This window comes from Ovis canadensis, chromosome 6 (genome assembly GCF_042477335.2).
Source record: "Ovis canadensis isolate MfBH-ARS-UI-01 breed Bighorn chromosome 6, ARS-UI_OviCan_v2, whole genome shotgun sequence".
Taxonomy (NCBI): domain Eukaryota; kingdom Metazoa; phylum Chordata; class Mammalia; order Artiodactyla; family Bovidae; genus Ovis; species Ovis canadensis.
The window spans coordinates 51,210,249-51,234,303 of NC_091250.1; the positions used below are offsets into that span (position 1 = coordinate 51,210,249).

At 38.0% G+C, this 24,055-nt stretch overlaps 1 protein-coding gene across 5 annotated transcripts in view; it reads left to right on the forward strand.

Moving 5' to 3' along the window:
- The first annotated feature begins 684 nt into the window (after nucleotides 1–684).
- The window catches only part of SNCA (synuclein alpha), a 155,336-nt gene continuing 131,965 nt past the window's right edge, over nucleotides 685–24,055 (forward strand). Inside the window, exons 1-4 of one of the 5 annotated variants that reach the window (XM_069593704.1) lie at nucleotides 685–862; nucleotides 2,368–2,513; nucleotides 10,566–10,607; nucleotides 17,269–17,411. In XM_069593704.1, the coding sequence (XP_069449805.1) occupies nucleotides 2,393–2,513; nucleotides 10,566–10,607; nucleotides 17,269–17,411 (306 nt within the window). In that variant the 5' untranslated portion in view covers nucleotides 685–862; nucleotides 2,368–2,392. Of the gene's footprint in view, nucleotides 1,244–1,760; nucleotides 1,903–2,022; nucleotides 2,110–2,367; nucleotides 2,514–10,565; nucleotides 10,608–17,268; nucleotides 17,412–24,055 lie in introns of those variants that run through there. The other 4 variants (XM_069593705.1, XM_069593707.1, XM_069593708.1 and 1 more) reach the window with 4 other exon arrangements.

The following is a 24,055-nucleotide window of genomic DNA, read 5'->3' on the forward strand; positions in this document are numbered from 1 at the left end:
GTAAATTCCATTCTGAGAATGAAAAACCTTACAGCCGTTTGGTTTCGACGGCTGGGGAATGTTTATTCCTTGTTCCACTGATGGGAATAGAAAACAGCGTCTGGCAGCCGCTGATTGGTGGAAAAGAAAATGGTGATAGTGGGGTGGAGAGAGGACTTGACTAGCCTCCTCCTGCCTCTTCGACCTGTAACTCTTCATTACTAGTCTCCTCTCCACCCGCGAGACCATATCGGGCCCACGAGAGGTTAAGAGTAGGCCTAAATCTGGGGGATATTTAAACAAAAGCATCGTTAACCTTTTGTCCTACGACCGTTAATCACACTTCGTTGGTCTGAAGGAAACGTGCCCCTGGCAGAGCTGATGTGAGCACGCTTCCTAGAGCGCCTGTCTCTTTCAGCAGCTCCTCCAGAGACTGGCTCTGCCTTGGTGGTCGACCTGTCACACGGGGTCCCGCTTCCCGAGGCTGGATCTGACGTGGGGGTCCCCGCGAGCAACCAGAGGGGAAGGCGGAGACAAGCATGGGGGGTGATGGGAGAGGGAGACTTCAGCCCAAGCCTAACACTCGGGATCCCCACGCGAGCTCCCGTGACCCTGAGCTCGAGGCGAGCCGCAGAGCACCCCATCCTCCAGGCCCCTGGGTGCAGGCGGGAGGCGGGAGCTGGAGGCTCCGTCTTCCCCGCCCCCACCCCATCCGAGGAGAGAGTGAAGTGCACGCGGCTGGGAGAGCAGCGGGCGCCAGGAGAGGGGCGGGGAGAGGAGCTAGCAAATCAGCCGCGGGGGCGGTGAGAGGAAGGGGAGGAGGAGGACCGCGGAGACTAGCAGGAGAGGGGGTCAGCGACCGAGCGCGGCGACGCGGGGTGAGGTGTGTGCTGGCTTTAGAGCGGACCCAGGGACCGAGCCGCGCCTGCAGCATCCTTGGCGCTCTTCCCCGCTCCCCTCACCCCCCAACCCTTCCCTTCCGACCTTCTGCCTTTTTCTCTCGAATCCTCTCTTGCGGGGGACGAGGAGTGGCAATTCGACGGCAGGTTTGTGGGTTTGCGTCCCACGCTCCCCGCCTCCCAGCGCAGGCTTGTGCTGACAGCCGCCTCCTCTGGGAACCATCCCTCTTCTGGTGCCGCCTCCACCCTTCCTGTGCGCTCTTTATCCTCTCTCTTCCCACTTAAATAACATTTGGGAATTGTTTTTTAAATTTTTTAAGTGGGGGTGGGGGAGAAATTGGAGTTCGTGGAGCCGAGGAAATCTGGTAAGTGCTTGTGGAACTAACTGGGCAGCTTTGGAAGTCGTGGAGAACACCTGGTGGGAGAAGAGTCGTTGCGGGCGCCCCGGGGCGCGCGGGGGTGGGGTGGGCGCGCTGCCTTGAGGACCAGCTGTAGTCGAGCCTCTCTCAGAGGTGAGTGCTTATCCCTAGGGTGAGCGTGAGGAAAGGCAACTGACCTGTTTGCCTCCTGCTTCGACTGCTTCCTCTTCTCGTCCTCAGAGGCCGAGAGGTCTGGATTCTCAGGGATAAGCGTCTCCTTTGGGAAACGCGAGGATGCTCCAGGGAGTATGAGTATTCAACTTTTGTTTGTCGCTTTCCTTAACCGCCCCCCGCCTCTAGTCCGCCCTCTCTGTTCTCTCTGTGAAGTAAACAAGCTATGTTTGGCAAATCGTTAAGAGGGAGCGCTGAGAGGGCGAGTCAACAGGTGATAAGGGGTTAACAGGTGCGGCGCAGGGTAGGGGGCGGGTTCCAGGCGCTGAGAACGCCCCCACCGGTGGCTGGCGCGCCTCCTGAGGCTTCCGTGGTTGTGAACTCGCGCCCTCCTGCACGCTCTGGGTTGATAGCCCAGGGTCGGGTGCATGGTTGGGTGAATTACAGCGAGGGCGGTGGGCTCGCAGTTGGCCTGAGGTTCAGCCACACCCAGAGTGAGTGGTTCCTTCCCTCCCCTATTCGTGATTGATCTGTTAGCTGCCTTCTGGAATGTAAGCGTGTCCCTGACCCCCTGCCTTCAGGTCCCTTTCCTTTTCCTGTGATGTCTTCTAAACGCACTTCTAACTTATACTGTCACCATTTGGACCCTGGGAAGTTAAAAGAGGAGTCTATCTTTCCGTGCAATTCCACTTCGGAAACGCGTAAGAACAGCTCATATGATTCATCCTAATCCATGTTTAGGCGGCTAGACTTTATCCAGCCAAGATGGATGGGAGATGCTAAATTTTTAATGCAAAAGCTAAGAAAAGCCTCCTTTGTCCAGTGGTTGAAATGGAGGTACACTTAAGAGAATCTCACTCTTTTGAGGATTCTACTGATCTTTCAATAGTTTTTACTTTGGGTGGTTCTAATTTTGTTTTTTACGCAGAAGTTCTTAAAGTGTATTTTGTCTTCTCCAGTGTGGTGTAAAGGAATTCGTTAGCCATGGATGTTTTCATGAAAGGACTTTCAAAGGCCAAGGAAGGAGTCGTGGCTGCTGCTGAAAAAACCAAGCAGGGTGTGGCAGAAGCAGCAGGAAAGACAAAAGAGGGTGTTCTCTATGTAGGTAGGTAAGCCCTAAATGTCACTTTGATATTTATTTGGGATTGATGGGTTAGGATGATTGATGCTTTAAATGCTGGTATTTCTCACCACTCCTCAAAGTGATGGGCTGAATCAGAGGTGTGTGTAAGTAGGTGAATGTGTGTGTTTGAGCTAATATACAAAGTGGGGCTATTTTGTTTTTCCAGACTATTTAATTTTGCAGTAATATTTAGGACTTTCTTTTTTTAAATGAATGTTTCTATGCATAAGTAACTATAGCTCTGAGGACACTTTTAAAAACTCAGTCTCAGAAAATATTCAATAGTATCTTAAAATCAAACTCCTTCATGAGCTTTTGATTTATCTTCATGAATAATATATGCTAACTTCAGTGTATTCTAATTTAAAAGTAAGACGTTGATATAATCTTGAGATATGTAAAGAGAGACCTACTGACTCTAAAAAGAAAAGGACAGACAAGTCTTTGGAGTTACTTCTTGTGACCACTTGGTAAGTTGGGGACTAAGCTCAAGAAAGTGCTTGAAGGCTGCTAATATCTCTGAGACATTTATATAGTTCATTTATCAAATGATACAATAAATTAGATGCTTACTGTTTTTCCTTGTTTATAAATTCCCACATCAGAGTATTCTTGCAGTGAAGTGAAAGTTGCTCCATCCTGTCTAATACTTTGTGATCCCATGGACTGTCCATGGAGATTCTCCAGGTTAGAATACTGGAGTGGATAACATTTTCCTTCTCCAGGGGATCTTCCCAACCTAGGGATTGAACCCAGATCTCCCCAGGGATTGAACTCAGGTCTCCCACATTTCAACTGGATTCTTTACCCGCTGAGCCACAAGGGAAGCCCAAAAATGCTTCAGTGGGTAGCCTATCCCTTTTCCAGAGGCTCTTCCTGACCCAGGAATCAAACCAGGGTCTCCTGCGTTGCAGGCAGATTCTTTACCAACTGAGCTATCAGGGAAGCCCTACTCTTTTTTTTTTTTTTTTTTTATCTTGAACTGTGTTAGGTTGGGTGTTGTTTCACAAGTCACCTGGAATTCTTTGGGTGAAGAAATAGGCATACACATAGACACACACTCATCTATAGGGATACAAACGGGCACATGAGCATACACTCACCCACTGCCCATTCTCTTTTTCTCCTCTGAGCTTTTCCTCCTTTTCCTCACATTCTCTGGTAGCAGGTGTAGCACCAGTAGCCAAAGGATGAGTAATAAAGTGGAGGATGAGCATAATGGATTGTGTAGAATACTCTATGTCTGTGGGATGAAGGAAAGCTATATCGTCTCTTCAATAGAGATGGACTGGAGAAAAGTTATACTTGGAATGATTTTTATGAATATTTCTCATTTTTCTCACTGTTCATAGACTTTTTATTTTGGTTTAATTTTACCACAAACCTCTAGTTAAATTACTCTTTATCTTAAAATATATTTTCAGAAAATCATTGAATTGAAAGATGTTACAAGAGGTGAAAGTCAATGAGTTAATCTCATTTTTTTTCTTGTGAAATGTGGATTGTATCTTTTTAGGTGGAATTTGGAATACTGAATCAGTGACATTTAGATAATCAGTATTTTTATATTTGTCCTCAGTGTTCCAAGTTGTACAAGTGCATGCTTTGTAACCATTCCTTGATTTCAGTTACTTTATAGCTTAGTTACTTTTAAGATATTTTTAGTTGGATAATATTGATTTATTAGTTTTGAATGAGTCCAAGAACCACTGACTATTAAATTAACATGGTGCTGTTTTCCAGGTAATAAGCAGGATTATCATCTGGAAAACATTGTACTTGTTTTCATTTTCACCCATGAGTTTGGGCAAATAAAATAACAATTTTTTAGAGATTAATTCTGTTGTTTTCTCTGAGATTATTATATGAAATTTCAATTTGATTATGTATACATATTTTAAAAAATAATCTTCAGTGTTCATTATGGTATTTAACAGAGTGCATTCTATATACTATTTATCAGTTGATATTTTAAAGTCAATTAAAAGTTGAACACAAATACATAATTCAGGATGAAGTATGACCTTGTGAAGTTATAGTACTACCAGGTTTTGGCAAGCTTTTTCCCTAAAGGGGTAGTGAATAATTTTAGGGTATGATGTCTGTTTCAGCTGATCAGCTTTGCTCTCCTGAAGTGAAAGCAGCCATAAACAATAATTAGGGTGACTATGTTCCTATAAAACTTTACTTACCAAAACAGCTGGAGAGTTTATTTGGCTCATAAGCTATAGTTTACTGACTCCTGATAAAGTAGGAAAAAAATGTAGATTTGATGTCAAACTTGAATTCCAGTCCAGACTACAGCACTTTTTAACCTCTAGGATAATGGAAAGGTACTTAACATATCTAAGCATCACTTTACTCATTTGTAAAAATACAGTTTGAATACATGCAAGTACCTTGTAGAGTTCTTGTGAGAACATCATAATAAAGCCGAACCTATAAGTAAAAAGGCATACTTTTAAAAAATTAAAGACTTAATTTTTATGTTTTAAATTAACAGAAAAATTGATATATAGAGGTTTCCCATGTACCCCAAACCCCACACATGCATAACCTCTCAAATTACCAACATCCTTTACCAGATGGTACATTCATTACGACTGCTGAACCTACATTGACACATCATGATCATCCGAACTCCATAGCTTCCATTAAGGATCACTCTTGCTGCAATACATTCTGTGAGTTTGGACGAATGTGGAATGGCAATCCACTCCAGTATTCTTGTCTGGAGAATCCCGTGGACAGAGAAGCCTGGTAGGCTACAGTCCATGGGGTCACAAAGAGTCGGACACGGCTAAGTGACTAACACACACACACATTCATCATTATAATATATAGAGTATTTTCAGTGTCCTAAAAATCCTCTGTGCTCTGCTTATTCATGGCCTTGTCCGAACCCCTGGCTATCACTGATCTTTTTCTCTCCATAGTTTTGCCTTTTCCAAAATGTCATATCAGTGGAATCACATATTGCTTAGCCTGTTGAGATTGGCTTCTATCAATTAATAATATGCATTTAAATTCTTTTATGTCTTTGAATGGCTCATTTCTTTTTAGTGCCAAATAATATTCTATTGTCTCAGTGTATCATAGTTTATCATTCCCCTCCTACATCTTGGTACTTGGAGGGCATCTTACTTGCTTCCAAGAGTTGGCAGTTATGAATAAAGCTGCCATAAACATCTGTGTGCAGGTTTTTGTGTGTACATAAGATTTCAGCTCCTTTGGGTAAATATCAAAGAGCACGACAATTGCTGGGTCATATGATAAAATATGTTTAGTTTTCAAAGAAACCATCAAACTGTCTTCTGCAGGGACTGCACCATTTTGCATTCCCACCAGCGATTAACGACAGTTTTTGTTACTCTACTTCCTTGACAAAATTTGATGCTGTCCCTGTTCTGGACTTTGGCTGTACTAATACATATGTAGTGGCAGTGCACTGTTATTTTAATTTGTATTTTGAAACTGGTGACATAGGATGTGGAGCATCTTCTCAAATTCTTATCTACCATCTCCACATCTTCTTTGATGAAGTATCTATTAAGATCTTTGGTCTATGTTTTAATCAGGTTATTTGTTTTTTTACTGTTGATTTTTAAGAGTTCTTTGTCTTCTTTTCAGATATTTCATAAATATTTTCCTGTCTGTAGATTGTTTTCTTATTCTTTTAAAATTGTCTTTCATAGAAGTTTTTAATTTAAATGAATTCTCACTTACTAATGATTTAATGGAGTGTGTCTTTGGTGTTATATCTCAACAGCCATTGCCATACTTGAGATTATGTAGATGTTCTTCAATGTGATCTTCTAGAAGTTTTATAGTTTCACATTTTACACCTAAGGCTATGATTCATTTTGGATTATTTACTTGTGAAGGGTATAAAGTTGTGTAAAATTATTTTTTTCATGTAGATGTCCAGTTGTTCTAGCACCATTTGTTTAAAGACTATCTTTGTTCCATTTTATTGTGTTTTTTCCTTTGTCAAAAATCAGTTGATTACATTTATGTTTGTGTATTTCTGGGCTCTCTTTTCTAGTCCCTTGATCTATTTGTTTATTCTTTCACCAATGTCACATTGTGTTGATTATGACAGCTCTGTAAGAAGTCTTGAAGTTTGGTAGTGTCAGTCCTCTAACTTTGTTCTTCTTCAATACCATTTTGGCTGTTTTTGATCTTTGCCTCTCCATGTAAACTTTAGAATCAGTTTGTTAATATCCATAAAATAACCGGGGTTTTGCTTGAGATTGTTGTTGCTCAGTCGCTAAGTTGTGTCCAACTCTGTGACCCTATAGACCGTGGCACAATAGGCTCCTCTGTCCTCCACTGTCTCCCGAAATTTGCTCAGATTCATGTCCATTGAGTTGGTGGTTCTTTCTCTCTCTCTCTCTCTATATATATGTGTGTGTGTGTGTGTGTGTGTATGTGTGTGTATATATATAACATGGAATTGTAAAATCAACTTGGGAAGAGCTAACATGTTGTTAATATTCTTCTATCCATGAATGTGGAATATCTCTCCATTTATGTAGTTCTTTGATTTTGTTATCAAAGCTTCATAACTTTTCCCATATAGATCTTGTATATATTGCATTAAATTTATGCCCAGTTATTTTATTTATTTTTGATGCTAATGTAAATGATACTGTGTTTTTAATTTCAAGTTCTGCTCCGTTCATTACTGGTATATAGGAAGGTGATTGACTTTTTAACCTCACATTCTGCAGCCTTTCTGTAATAACTTATTAGCACCAGGATATTTTTTACTCATTCTTGACAGTTTTGTTTCATCTTTCCCAGTCAGATATCTTTTATTTTCTCGTCTTATTGCAATAGCTAGGGCTTCCTGTAAGATGTTGAGGGAATGGTGAAAGGGGGTATTATTGCCTGTTTCTGGTAATAAAGTTCCTAGTGTCTCACAATGAAATACAATGTTAGCTGTAGACTTTTTGGTAGATACTTTCTATCAGGTTGAGAAAGTTCTCTATTTCTAGTTTACTGGGAGGGTTTTTTTAATCACAAGTAGATGTTGGGTTTTGCAAATTCTCTTTCTGCACCTATTAATATGATCGTGACATTTGTCTTTTTGAGCCTGCTGATGTGAAGAATTACTTAATTGACTTTCAAACATTGAACCAGCCTTGCATACCTATGATAAATGCCACCTGATTGTGATGTATAATTCTCTTCATGCATTGTTGTGTTTGATTCATTAACATTTCATTGAGAATTTTTGTTAGTGTACTTCTATATGTAGGAGCCGTGGTTATTATTGTCAAACAAACGCTGCTTGGTGGCTCCATTGGTAAAGAATCTGTGCCAAGCAGGAGACCTGAGTTTGATCCCTGAGTCAAAAAGATCCCCTGGAGAAGGGAATGGCAACCCACTCCAGTATCCTTGCCTGTAGAATCCCATGGACAGAGGAGCTTGGTGGGCTACCATCCATGGGGTTGCAAAGAGTCTGACAGGACTGAGCAATTAACGCATAATTAACGCATGCACACAAACTCTGCAACAGAATAATTTCTTTGTCAATGTATTTTCTTTCTATAATTTTATCCTTCATTATAAAACTATTATGAATAACTAGCTTGAAAGATTAGAAGTAACTAGGGAAAATTCTCCTGTTTCACTTATGGCTGAACAAGTTTAGCATACTGTTTTCTTAAGCCTTATGAGAGAGTGATCTCATTCCTTTCTAATATACTTTCAACAGCTAGCTTTTAATGCTAATTGATGAACCACCCATAAGGATCAGTATTATTTTTATGTTTTTTCTCCTTTTGTGATATCTTTGTATACAAATTTTCAATCAACCTACTTCAATTTAATGGACCAAAAATTTCTCAATCAAATGGTTTAGAAATTATAAGTTGAGAGTGAAATTCAAAAGCAAAAAAAAAAAAAATGTAGCTCTTTGCCAAGTATTGTAACAGTAAAGGCAAGACTTTCCTGGTGGCTCAGATGGTAAAGCGTCTGCCTACAATGTGGGAGACTGGATTTGATCCCTGGGTCAGGAAGATCCTCTGGAGAAGGAAATGGCAACCCACTCCAGTACTCTTGCCTGGAAAATCCCATGGATGGAAGAGCCTGGTAGGCTACAGTCCGTGGGGTCGCAAAGAGTTGGACACGACTGAGCGACTTCACCTCACCTCAAAGGCAAGAAAATGACCTTCAAAACTCTTCCAGTGACATTCTGCTCAATAAGTAGCAGTGGTCAAGACTGTGGATTGATATCAAACTCCCAAGTCACAATTTACTTCACCTCCACCATACTGAGATAGTCAACATGACATGCACAACAGCATAATTGAGTCCTCGGCAAAGCCCAGGCATTATTTCTGACCTTCGCCAGTCTGCAGCTTTGTGAAGTCATAAGAGACAAGAGGGGAATGGATGTGGGCTACATCAGCTTAGGGAAGCCATCAGATCCAGGGTCCCTTCAGCTGTTACCTATTATGAGATCTACTTATCTATAAGGTCTATCTGTCTATCACATTACTGGTGACATAGTACTTGGCATGTATTTTGTAGCTTTATCTTTTCATTATAGATTGCTTACCAATTAAAAGTTAATCATCAGTAACATATACTGCTAAACAATTATGACAGCCAATGAAAGGTGATTGGTTTGATGCAAAGCAACCTCATTAAGTCTTTCTTGTAGGTTTGGTTCAGGATACATTTCATGATTTAGCCAAAGATTAAATTATCAGGTATAACTGAGGCAGAGAGAATAGACTACAGGCCAACTGTTAAAATATATTTTTACTAGTTGTTTTTAAAAATAAGGGGTTGAAGGAGTGGCAGGTAGTGAATGATAAATATTCATTTCCTAGTTTTTTGGTCCTAATTTCCTTACATTCTTCTCTGTCTGATAGAATTACTTTATTTAGCTTATAGGGTAGTTTTCAAATGAATTTTCTTTTTGTTGTTATTTTCTCCGAGATCATTAAAAAGCTGTATGAAGTACAATAAAATCCAATATTAGAGAGCTGATGAATAAAATTATTCACAAACTTAATTTTAGCAATACATATTAATAAATTCTTTGTGTAAAAGTTTGGTAATGGTCACGATTTTGGGAAAATTCCTATCTTGCCCCTTCTTGAAGCTAGCATTAGTCATACTTCAGTGATAAAATACTGTATTCCTTCTAAAGGTTTGCCTGGTTTCATAGAAACAATATGGGCTTAGGGTCACAGAGCCCTTAATTTGAACATGCTTATAGCTGGTGACTTCAGACAAATCATGTAACTTTAATTTGTAATTGTGGAATAAAATGGGCATGATTTGAAATGGAGGGTTATCACAAACATTAAATGAGATGAAAAATGCCTTTTTCATAATAGATGTTCAACAACTATGAATTGCTTCTCTCCTTCCCCCATCCATTTGTGTTCCATGGGTTAAGTAATCTTTCTCTGTACTGCATTTCCGTAGAGCTTCAGCATCCAAAGCATTCAGAGCTTCTGAATCCAAAGTCACCTTCCCAGCCAGACTGTGTTATCTCACTTTTTCTTTTCAACTTTCTGTAAGTTGATACATGAAGTAGGACACAAGGGATTGAAAAGCTATTCAGTTCAGTTCAGTTGCTCAGTCGTGTCCGACTCTTTGCGACCCCATGAATCGCAGCACGCCAGGCCTTCCTGTTCATCACCAACTCCTGGAGTTCATTCAGACTCACGTCCATCGAGTCAGTGATGCCATCCAGCCATCTCATCCTCGGTTGTCCCCTTCTCCTCCTGCCCCCAATCCCTCCCAGCATCAGAGTCTTTTCCAATGAGTCAACTCTTCACTGTGTGCTAAAATCTTAATTGGAGCATATCCTGTTAGCTTTGCTTTGTTATATTTATTGTAATGGTTACTGAATTTCTTTGTTTTAAATTTTTTGCTCCCTGAAGATACCTTTACACATGGGTTTTTGAAGAGTAAGATATTGTTTTTCCATTAGATATATTTTAAAGTAGCTTATTAGCAGTAAAGGTGACTTTGAAGCTTATGGTTTGAATTTGTTTGTTTTTGTAGGATCCAAAACCAAGGAAGGGGTAGTTCATGGTGTGACAACAGGTAAGCTTTGTGGAACTTGCATTCAAGGATGATATTGAAAATATCTAGTAAGCAGGATAGCCCCAGCACTGATCGTTCAGGATGTAAATATAAATAACCACTCTGCCCATAGAGGAGCATTCTAGAAAACATCAGCTTTGTTTAACCTTGATTCTTTATGAAATATTAAATATTTAAGTATGTTAAGTATTTGTTATAAATAAGTAAAACACAGTGTTGGTAATTGTCAAGAATGATGACTGAATTGACTGGTTTCATTGTTTAACTTATAGTAGTGTAACATTTGAATATTTTGGTCTACTTAATGTTCTGGCAAATAATAGTGCAATATCATATAAGGACTGCCATTTTTAAAGAGTTGAATGAAAATTTTCTATAGAGTACAATGAAATATTCTGACACTAAATTATACAAATTATAATACTTCCTTGATTCAGAAGACATTTTAGGAAATACTCTTGGGATGGTCAGTAAATTATTTATTGTATTTCTGTTTGGCCTAATTTCACCCAAATTTTGAAATTAGGTCGGTAACAAGATTACAATAACTGAATAGCAAAAATGATGAAAATTATGGTGGTGATGATGAGGAAGAAGAGGAGGATAATGATAGAAATAGAAAAATCACAATTTAGCAACTTTAATATATGGACTTGCTGTGATTGAGTTTTATGTTTTATGTACTCCAAGCTTTCTGGCAGGCATGATAAAATAAGATATAATCATACGATCAGATATAAAATATAACTCATATGATGAGAAAACAGTAAATATGGCAGGGCCTCAGCAAAATAACATGCTTCTATTGCTAAGTTATAAAATAGATTTTGAGAAAATCAAATGGGAAAATTAATACAGTGTTTTGGTTAAGGCCACAAATGATGAAGCCAGAACTCTGTAGTCCAAATTTCTGCTTACCCCTTACTAGCTGTGTGACTGTTCTGCAAGACTCATTACCTCTGTGTGATTCAGTTTCCTCATCTGTAAAAGAACTCAGTGAATGAGAATATATATAAATACCTAGAATACTGAAGGCAAATAGTATGTATTACCTAGGTTTTACTATCATTTTGTAGTGAATCTACCTTGAGCTACATTTTTATAGCTAGTGGAGAAAGGTATTTATATGACTTTTATACATACTTTTATACATACTATATAGTCCATGGAATTCTCCAGGCCAGAATACTGGAGTCGGTGGCTTTTCCCTTCTCCAGAGATCTTCCCAACCCAGGGATCGAAGCCAGGTCTCCCACACTGCACTGCAGGCCGATTCTTCACCAGCTGAGCCACAAGGGAAATGCAAGAATACTGGAGTGGGTAGCCTATCCCTTCTCCAGCAGATCTTCCTGACCCAGGAATTGAACTGGAGTCTTCTGCATTGCAGGCAGATTCTTTACCAACTGAGCTCTCAGGGAAGCCCTTTTATACATACTTTTGACTAAAAAAGTTAGAGTATAAAATAAAAACAGGGAGTTCTATGGTGGCCTTGTGGTTAGGATTATGGGTTTTCACTGCCGTGTCCTAGGTTCAACCCCTGTTCAGGGAACTAAGATCTCGCAAGCCACATAGTGTAGCTGAATATAAATAAATAAATAAAAAACAACCCTTTGAAACTAGTTCTTCTAGAAGCTAAGTTAACGTATGCAACATACATTTGCTCTGTTGGAATTCAGTATATATAAACTGCCCTGTAGGGACCTTCTATAAATGGCATGTTATAAAGTATGACTTTTGTAAAAACTAGCCATCAGACAGTTGTAGACTATGCTATATGAAGATAGTCTACTTGGATTAACAGCTTTTCATTGTAATAATTGATGGAGAATCCATATGGATGAAAAAGCGGATAAGCATGTTGCAAAGTTTAGAACCTGTGGTAAAAATTAGAGAATAAACTAATACTACCATCCAATAGAGGCTATGCAGATGCGCTGCAAGGATAACTATTGACAAAGTCAGAATTTTTGAGTTTTTTTAGAATGACAGAATGTACACATGAGTTTTTGAGGTGTTGTGTGCATGCATGTGTACAGACTTGGCCTGGTACAAGTGACTGAAGTTTTGTACTATAAGGCAATATTTTGCAAATTGTTTCTGAAAAACAGTAGCCTGCCAGCTAATGTTTCCATGGTTTTAAAATGTTTTTGCATATCCTGTCTTCCTTTTAGCATATTAAAGAAACTGAGCTGTTCTATAGTAAATAAATGTACATAATTTAGTTTAACCCAGGATTTCCAAAACTCATTTGACTTTCTTTCAATAGCTGAGAAAAAAGTGAAAGTCACTCAGTAGTGTCCCACTCTCTGTGACCCCCATGGACTACACAGCCCATGGAATTCTCCAGGGCTAAATACTGGAGTGGGTAGCTGTTTCCTTCTCCAGGGGATCTTCCCAACCCAGGGATCAAACCCAGGTCTCCCACATTGCAGGTGGATTCTTTACCAGCTGAGCCACAGGGGAAGCCTTTTCAATAGTTACTAGAGTTCAATTCAGTGAATGTTCCCCAGAACACTATGGAAAATCCTTCTAAGCAGGGAGACCATGATGATTTTGGTATGGGCAGTATTTACACCATTGCATAAGTGACGTTAAATGCATTTACATCATTGCACCAGTCAAAGACTTCCCTGGTGGCTCAGATGGTAAAGAATCTGCCTGCAATGTGGGAGACCTGGGTTCAATCCCTGGGTTGGAAAGATCCCCTGGAGGAGGGCATGGCAACCCACTCCAGTATTCTTGCCTGGAGAATCCCCATGGACAGAAAAGCCTGTCCATGCAGGTTGCAAAGAGTCTACATGACTGAAGTGAGTTAGCACAGCATCAGTCAATCACCCTGGCAGTAGTGAAATATCAAAAATGTAGTTATAAGTAATCTGGCCATGAAAATTGCAGTAGAATAAACCAGTTGCAATAAGGGCCATCCCTCTCTCATATCAGATAAATTAATTTGTTGAGTAAAGTTATTTCATGTAAAATTCTAAATTCATATTATAAGGGTAAATAAATGATTAAGGTAATAACCTCAGCAGTTAATCAGAGAGAGAATTGGTTGCTTTTTATATATGACCTAAAATGTTTATCATGGTACATAATAAATACTAAATAATTGTTATTAATTTTGTTATTACTTTTAAAGCAGGGAAGTGAGCAACTGTTATAAAGTGCATAACATTATCAGCTAATGTTAAAAGAAAAATTTCCACAAGATTCATTTCATTAACTATTTTGTAGAAATACAGACTTTAGTAAACTTAGGCCAGGCATTTTCTACCTACAACATCCAGGGAAAATTAATCCTCCCAGTTAGATAATCTGAAGATAAAATCCAGAAAACTCTACCTTAATCCCTGGCTTTTTGATCTCAGGACATTATTATTTCAGTTGTCAGTACATCACATTATAAGAAAATATGAGAGTGCACTTAATCTGGGCTTATTGAATGACATGCCTTTGAAGGTATTAAAAAATAATTTGATATAAGCTGACTCATTCTCATTTTTTCCCTCATGAAAGTATGATATAAGAAATTCCTACTGTTGGAGATCTTTTGCAGGCTTTGATTCTTACACACAGAAATTTGTTATACAATAATGAACACAGTTAATTTTCAACATGTTACGTTTTACATGTTACTTCCTTGTTAAACTGCTTTAAAATATAAATTTCTTGTCCTCATATCTGTAATTTGTATACTAATTCAAAACTAGATCTTAATTTTGTAATTTTTTTTAATGTTATAGGTTAGATTTATTGTCTGTTCTAAAAGTTGGTGTCACATTTCCTTTGTGGAATTTTATTGTTAATTAGAGTCAATAATTGTTGAAATTAATGTATAAATTACACATATACACAAAATTTCTTTTAATGTACTCAAAATTATTTAATGAGTATTACTATGAAATAAAGAAAATATGATCTCTTGATTTTGATCAACTCAAAATATACTAGTGGAGGTGGATAGATATACTGGGAAATCAATAATTATGGTGCAAATAAAAAGTTCAGTAGTAAAGATATACCTAAAATTTTATGAGCACCCAGGAGGAGGAAGAAGGACAGTTGTTGGGAAAAGAGGTTGTTAACATGGAATTTAACTTTTGAGGTGGGTTTTATCAAAGGGGTTTAAGGTCAGTAAATTATCTGCTAGATAAATCAGTTCCTACAGAAATCTTAAAACATGTCTATCAAGGACTTCCCTTGTGGTACAGTGGTCAAAACTAAATGCTTCCAATGCAGGGGTTTGATCCCTGGTCGATCCCTGGGTTCGATCCCTGGTCGATAAAGATCCCACGTGCTGCATGGCACAGCCAAAAAATAAAAATAAATTAAGAAAATAAATAAAATGGTCCACCACTGCTATATGTAAATTCTGCCATTTTTTTAATGTAAATAATTTCCTTATTCCTACAGTGGTAAAATCTAATAAATTATAATAAACTACAAAGTACATTTTACTGTGCAGTTTATGTGCATTAAAAAAGTATGTATATAAATCTAGAATTATAAAAATAAACTTTCATGGCTGGCAGAAGAAAAATTATGAATCTCTAAAAAGATCAAAATTTATTTTTGTCTGTGAGATTTTATAACAAATGTTCATTTTCAAGTAAAATTTTCTACTTGTGTTCTTAGAAAAGAAAAAAAAAAGAGAACTTGAAGCCCATAATTCACTATTTTTAAAGCATCAACATTCTGGAAATGTTTTAAAACATGAGATTTCCAGTACAGTTTTTCACTGGCATTTAAATTGAACTTTGCATTGAGTATAGCCATGACTAGTTGGTAGGCATCCACCACATCCCCAGAAGTAGCAAAAGGCAAATATCAAGCAATACCTGCTGTGAACTCTTCCTGCTTTTAGACTCTTGGGGCCACTTTCATTCCCCCCTATTGTCTACACTGAGGAGTGAGACTTGTTTTCCTTTTTCCCTTATGTACCTCCTCAACTTCCATGACCTACATACTGTATTCGAAACCCAATTGTTTTGACCACACTATTACTGTTTAGTTGTGTCAGACTCTGCAGTGCTCTGAATAGTAGCCCTCAAGGCTCCACTGTCCGTGGGATTCTCCAAGCAAGAATACTGGAATGGGTTGTCATTTCCTTCTCCAGGGGAATCTTCCTGACCCAGGGACTGGCCCCTCCCAACTGGTGAAATAAAATCTGTACAATAATCAGGTGACTAGCACATAACACTTAACAGCTCACATAGTGCAACTCACTGAATTCCTCAGAAAAGAAGCCAAACATTAGATATAGATAAGAATGCAAGACCCAGGCTTTATGAGTGTAAGTGTTATAAGGTTTTAGTTCAGTTTAGTTGTTCAGTTGTGTCTGATTCTTTGCGACCCCACGGACTTCAGTATGCCAGGTTTCCCTGTCCATCACCAACTCCCGGACCTTGCTCAAACTCGTGTCCACTGAGTTGGTGATGCCATCCAACCGTCTCATCCTCTGTTATCCCCTTCTCATGCGTTTGATCTTTTCCCAGCATCCGGGTCTTTTCCAATGAGTCAGTTGTTTGCATCAGATAGCCAAATTATTGGACCTTCAGCATCAGTCCTTCCAATGAATATTCATGACTGATTTCCTTCAGGATTGACTGGTTTGATCTCCTTGCTGTCCAAGGGACTCTCAAGAGTCTTCTCCAATACCATAGTTCAAAAACATGAATTCTTTATAGTCCAGCTCTCACATCCATACATGACTACTGGAAAAAGGTTTGGGTGGAGAGTTGTCTTGTTTCCCTTGACCTTGAAATTGTTAAAAGTGTAGAATCTCATCTTTAACTGCTTTTTCATAAAACTCTTAATTGAAACAGACTTTTTTTATTGCAGCTTTGTTTATTTGATATTTGTCTGGAGTTAATATAGAAAGATTAATTCAACAGTTATATATAGTCTTGGATAATTTTTGACATGAGATCGAATCTCTTTCTAAATCTAATCCCAAGCTATTTATACCATCATCTTAAAATTTAACTTATTTTTAAAAGCCTACCGAATCTCCATATCTTATTTTTAATGAAAAGAAATTAAGTGTGCTCAACAAACAATTTCATTTCATACTTTAAGTCCAGCTCTTTTGTTCCCATTAAAATGACTGAAAATAAATCTTAACACTAAAACTCATTCTGTTTCAACTACCTGATGCTTCATAAAAGGATCAGCATAGTCATCCCTCCCTCTGTTTTATTTCTGATGGTACCATGTGAGAGCGTGTATGATTCTGTGACTCAGAAGGTGTGATGAAAAAAACATGCTGAGTGAGATCAAAGACTTGGCATTGAAATTGAAATAAAGAAATATTTCATGCAGAGTTTGATACAACTACACCTGCAAGCCTTGCTTTCTGTAAACTTTCTTTCATAAAATGTAAACCAGAGTGAAATTGCTTATAGCCCTAAATTTGTGATCATTAGGCTTGAAACACCTTTAAATATCTGCATGATTGCATAGACTGTCTTGGCAAAGAATCTGTGTTTGGCTAAGCCACGCTCACTTAGCAATCCCAGTAACTTTTTCTTCTCCTGACTCACCAGTTATCTACGTGTGTGAATATAGGTCTTTGGAAGTTGATGGTTAGTGGAAGTGAAATTATTCCTAGTGGCTGTTGTCCACCATCCCTTAATCTGTCATTGTTTTTGATTCATCCCAGTGGCTGAGAAGACCAAAGAGCAAGTGACAAACGTTGGAGAGGCAGTGGTGACAGGGGTGACTGCAGTGGCACAGAAGACAGTAGAAGGAGCAGGGAGCATTGCAGCTGCCACTGGCTTTGGCAAAAAGGATCATCTGGGCAAGGTAGGACTGTGTACATCTTGTTCCATTTCTAAGCTTGTGGATCACCATTGCATTTTCAGCAAGGCACAGAGGCAAGAATAAGATGCTTACTTGCGGGAGAGCTGACTGAGCTTCCCTCATTAAAAAAAAGTACTCCTTTTATATGTATTCTTTTTGGAGAAACTCACCCGGATAAATACTGTGAAAATCGCACAATAAATGTGATTGTTTTATTTCCTGGAAAAAAAAAGTTAATGAAATGAACAGTGTAACAAATGTTTAAAAGAGCCATGACATTTCAGAAAGAATGGGTGCTTTTATGTTGGCTGTGAATCTTGGAATTTTTCTTTGTTGGAGTATAGCAAAGGCTTTGTGCCCAGTCTCTAAATGTTCAAAATGAAAATCTTTTACTTAATTTCTTTATAGTGACATCATCTCTTATTAAATGGCATATTTGCTTATTATATAACAATTCACTGCCAAATATATGTTTGTGGAAATGGAGGGGCTTGAACTATGATCATGGTTTTGGGGTGATTTTAAAATTCTCAGAATTCTTACTTTTCCTTTCTTGACAAATATGAGACTCTAGGAAAATTATCCAAGAGTTAGGACTTTCATTTTAAACAAATAAGCAACAGAAAATGAGGTATCAACTGGAAGATGAACATTTTACAAAATTCATGACCATAAGCAGATTCTTTTTTTTTTTTTTAATTGAAGTATAGTTGATTTATAATGTTGTGCCAATCTCTGCTGTACAACAAAGTGACTCAGTTATGGTCGTATATATATTCTTTTTTATATTTTTCCCATTATGGTTTATTCCAGGTGATTGGATATAGTTCCCTGTGCCACAGTAGGACCTTATTGTTGTCCATTCTAAATGTGATGACTTGCATCTACCAGCTTCCAACTCCCAGTCCATCCTCCCCTCTCCTCTCCATCTTGGCCACCACAAGTCTGATCCTATGTCTGCGAGTCTACTTCTGTTTTGTAGAGAGGTTCATTTGCATCCTACTTCAGATTTTACATATAAGTGGTGTCATATGGTATTTATTTTACTCTTTTTGACTTCGCTTAGTACGATAATCTCTGGTTGCATCTGTGTTGCTTCAGATGGCATGATTTTGTTCTTTTTTATGGCTGAGTAGAATTCCACTGTATATATGTCAAACCTTCTTAATCTGTTCATCAATCAATGGACGTTTAGGTTGTTTTCAAGTTTTGGCTATTGTGAATAGTGCTGCTACAAACATAGGGGTATATGGGTTCTTTTGAATTATAGTTTCGTCTGGGTATATGCCCAGGACTGGGATTGCTGGATCATATGGTAAATCTATTTTTAGTTATCTGAGGAACCATCATCGTGTTTTCCATAGTGGCTTCCCCAACTTATATTGCCACCAATAGTGTAGGAGAGTTCCCTTTTCTCTACACCCTCTCTGGCATTTATTACTGATAGACATTTTAACAAAGACAATTCTGACAGATGTGAAGTGGTACCTCACTGTAGTTTTGATTTGCATTTCTCTAATAATTAGCAATGCTGAACATCTTTTCATGTGCCTTCTAGCTATCTGTATGTCTTCTTTGGAGAAATGTCTATTATGGTATTCTCATTTTTTTGATTGAGTTGTTTGCTTTCTTGTTGTTATCGTTGAGTTGTATGAACTGTTTGTGTATCTTAGATATTAAGTCCTTGCCGGTCGCATCATTAGCAGCAGAATGATTTTTGTTTTTTCCCTGCCACAAAGGCTTCCTGGCTATTCTTTAAATCCATATAGTGTACCCTTGCCTTGACTCTTCCCACTGTCTAGAAAGCTCTTCTCCAGTGTAAGTAACCCTGACTCACTCCCTTATCTCCTCAGGTCTTTGCTAAATAACACCTTCTCAGTGAAGCCTACCCTGACCTATTTAAAATTAGAACCATTCTCCTTACCTCTGGTGTTCCTAATTTTTCTACTCTTTTTAAATTTTTGACCAAAGCATTTATCACCTTTAGAAATAATAACTGGCTTAATTATTTTTATGTATATTGTTTATTTTATTTCTTCCCTTCCCTTCCTGAAATGTAAGCACTATGAGGATAGAAGATATTAGTTTGTTCACTGATATTTCACAAGTGTCTAGAAGAGTACATGTAGGAGAAAATTAAGCAATTTTTATTACATTAAGACATAGAACAAGGAAATAGGTGATGTGTAGAGTGACTTTTATTTCTGTCTTTAATAAATATGTGTGTACTATAGCAACCATGGCTCTTCAACTATCCAAAAGTTATCATCAAAATGTTTTGGAATAGATATCCTGAAATCTGTAAGAAAGTATTTATTTGCTGACAAACTTCCCTGGATTCCTTCCACTCCTTGTAATCCTATGTAGCAGGCCTACATGAATGGGTCATTAAAACAGTGATAAAACGACTAAAAATATGTGACATATTGAGATTTTATTATATGTAGTTATTACATTAGTCTGCAACAATTGATTCTACTCATGGAAAATCTGGACTGGCCTTCCAGTGAAGTTCTTCATCTAATACTTAAGTATGTGATTGATGATAGTATTCCTTTGTGCAGAATATGCTCTTCAAATAATCTTATTGCTCACGCTAATAATTACACTATTTCCGATTTCCATCTAAAATTATAATTCTATGTGTAGCTTTATTCTATTTTCAAAACTAGGAAGGACCCTCAGGTTTTAGTACAGAGGCAACTAACATGTTTTGTTTCCCAGATCCTTGCCAACATAATGGAAACTATGGACCCTCTTCCCAGAAAAATGTACATACACACCCCAAAGGGCTTAATGGGATCATGGAAACCCATCAACAGGCAGAGCTCCTGATTTAGACCAATTTCCCGACTGTACAGATGAGGAAAGTTAGAGAGGGGAAGTGCTCAGGCCAGGGTCACATAGCCAGTTGTGATAGACTGGATTCCAGCAGTGCTTTTCCACCTGCTATCGTCACAGCCCCAACCCCTTCCTCAAAATTTACCTTCCTTTTGAGTTTTCATAGATAGAATTACGGACAAGCCGATTTAACTGGAAAAATTATTTGCTTCAGAATATTAAGAAACCAGGAAAGCTTGTACTGTACTCATCTCACCCCCATTTAATGTGTATAATGTAAATTGAAAATAAGGCATGAAAATGTTTCATTTCTTATGAAATTAGGCTTTGTACACTTTTAAAAATATTGCTCTTTATTTTCATGTTTTAAAGCAGAAGTCTAAATGATGTGACCAAGTTAAACATTTGGAGATATTTCTCTTATGGGTACTTGTTGTGTCTTACAAATGTCCAAAAATGAAAATGAAGTCATAAACCTGAAAGTTACAGCATAGTTGTAGCAAAAAAAAAAAAAATTGAACTGGGATTTTAAATGGCTAATTTTCATCCCTGTGCTGTCACCAACAGGCTGAATGACCTTTTGAAGATCTCCTAAGACTCTTTCTTATATAATGAGGCATCGATAATAGAAAATTTTAAAATCCCAATTTAGCAGTAGAATTCTGTTTCTGTAATAACTAATGAAAGGTGCTAATGAACTTTCATTTTGGCCACATCTATGGGATGCTAAAAATTCTAGAGTTTAAACAAAATCATTGCATTTGTTCATTATGAAATGTGAAGTAATTTCATCCTTTAGACTCTGATCAGAGTGATTCTGGTGAATGGAAATAAAGCAATTTGTTGTAGCTTTAACCGCTTGTTAATGACCTCATTTTGACACACATTATTCATTGAATAAATAATACTTGTTCTTCATTGTGTGCCATAAATTTTGCTAGATATTAAGGTTAAAATTATGAGAAAACCATACACTGTTTTTTCTTCATTGTGCTTATAGTCTAGTGACAAAGATCAGTAATAATCATCTAATTACCCATAATAAGTGTATAGTTATAAATGGTGAAAAATGCAGTGGTGTGCCTGATGCCAAGAATATCTAACTGAATGCTTGACCCAGTTACTGTGGATTAGGGTAAGGCCAGATGCTCCCTTGGGGAAATGATGTCTGAACTGAGATCCAAAAAATGACTAGCAGTTATTAGAAGTGAGAGTTAGAGGAAAAGCATTCCAGGCTAAAGTATCAGCATTAGAAAGTCTAATGTGGTAGGAAGGGACCATGGCAAATCAAAGGACAGCTGGAGCCAGAGAAGATAAGGATGTAGCCAGCCCACATCACAGCTAGCCATGGTAAAAATATTGGTCTTTGTTCTAAAAACAAAGGGACCTAGTCAAGTAGTGTAAGCACTTAATCTGGATTTCAGGTTATAGGTTTGCGTGTTAAAAAGATATCTCTGCTTGTAGAGTGGAAAACAGATTAAAGAAGGGAAATACTGAAAATCAGGAACCAGTTAGTGGACTACATGGGAAGAGGAGATGATTGTGAATACCAAGGTGTTGGTGAGGGAAAAAGAAAGAAATGGTTTAATTCAAAGACTACACAGGAAGTAATATCAAAGCGATTCAGAGATATATTTCAGAAGGCTTGGTGGAAGAGGAATGTGACCAGCAGAGCTACTGGGTGTTGCTTGTTGAAGTGCGCCATTGTCTTGGTGGTAGAGGCCTCCCTTGAATGTCATGATTCCTGCAAAATGACTGGCTGCACCGGTGCTCAGTCCTCATGCACTTTGAGGGTACTTTGCCCATCATTCCCTGACTGATGAAGGGACAAATCTTCCTCCCTCCCTCCCTCCTTCCTTCCCTTTCTCCTTTCTTTTTTATTTCCATTTTGTTTGTTTTTCTAAACCAACAGTTCTAGTAGCTCATTTTTATTTTTCTCTCTTTATTTTCTAAAGTTATGCCTTTGAGAGTATTTATTCTGGTGTACTCATGTCCTTTTGATGTTAACAGAGATGTATGACTACAGATACCTAAGTGTTTTTGTGAATTTGATCATATGGATGAAGCCACCCTTAGTAATAATTTCTATGATACTAGATTAAAGGACAAATCAGCTGTCATGAATTTTAAGAATTTTTTAAATCAGATATTATTAGCTTCTTTAATACATCAGCATAATCCATCTACTGATCTATATTTTTACCTGTGTACAACCAAGAAGTTGCCAACCTTAGAATTCATTACTTGAGGCTCATTCACTTGAGTGGCACAGTAAGAATAGTCTAAATATGCATTGGCAGAAGTATTCAAGTTTTAAGTTCAAACAGTGATGTTATACAAGTAAAATTGGTAACTTCTATTGAGAACAGATGATCCTCTTGTACCAAGAATATTATAAAAGAAAGACATTGCAGTGTTATTATGTAGTGAGTGCATCTAGGTTCACAATATACAGCTGTTCACTGCAGCGTTTGCTCCATTCCATTCGCTCAATAGTGCTCTGCATGTGTTTTTTAGCAAGTAAATCCTTAATGAACAAATAAACATCTCTTTAATATTATCTGGAATGCCCTAAAAGAGTTGGAGCCTCAGTGTCCCTGAAGTTTATATTTTTGTAATTGTCTGCCCATGTAGAAAGTGAAAATTCTGAATAAACTAATTAAGGCCACTACTTGACAAATAGTACAGCTTGTTTTTCAGTCGCTTAGTCATGTCCAGCTCTTTGTGACCCCATGGACTGCAGCACGCCAGGCTCCCCTGTCCTTCACTGTCTTCAGGAGTTTGCTCAGACTTATGTCCATCGAGTCAATGATGCCATCCAACCATCTCATCCTCTGTTGTCCCCTTCTCCTTCTGCCCTCAATCTTTCCCAGCATCAAGGCCTTTTCCAACAAGTTGGCTCTTCTCATCAGGTGGCCAAAGTATTGGAGCTTCAGCTTCAGGATCAGTCCTTCCAATGAATATTCAGTGTTAATTCCTTTAGGATTGACTGGTTTAATCTCCTTGCAGTCCAGGGATTCTCAAGAGTCTTCTCCAGGAGCAGAATTTGGGAGAAGTATCAGTTCTTTGGTGCTTAGCCTTCTTTATGGCCAGGTCTCACATCCATACATGATTACTGGAAAAACCGTAGCTTTGACGATATGGATATTTGTTGACAATGTGATGTCTCTGCTTTTCAATATGTGGTCTAGGTTTGTCATAGCTTTTCTTCCAAAGAGCAAGCATTAATTTCATGGCTGCAGTCATTGTCTGCAGTGATTTTGGAGCTCAAGAAAATAAAGTCTGTCGCTGTTTCCATTTTTTCCCCATCTATTTACCATGAAATGATGGGACCGGATGCCATGATCTTTGTTTTTTGAATGTTGAGTCTTAAGCCAGCTTTCCCACTCTCCTCTTTTACCTTCATTAAGAGGCTCTTTAGTTCCTCTTGGCTTTCTGCCATTAGTACAGCAGTCAACTTCATTATCACATCCCATTTAGGCACTGACCTATGTACATGGAGATGAATAGATTTTGTGCAAGAAATAAACTTGAAATATTTATAATCTCAGATACTTGAAATATTCAGGTTTCATCTGTTTATTTTTTTTCTTCAGAGCCAGAATAAAGTTCCTAAACAGTGCCATCTTGAAAAATTAACTGAGATTATAAATAAACAGTACCCCAGAAAATGTTGATGTCAAATGTGTAGAAGCATGTATGCTCTGTGATCCTGCCTTAATTTGTAGGAGAATCGCTCACCAAATATGTACTAGGTGAATAAGACAAAGCTGAAATTAAAAATATGTCAGAATGACATTATGATT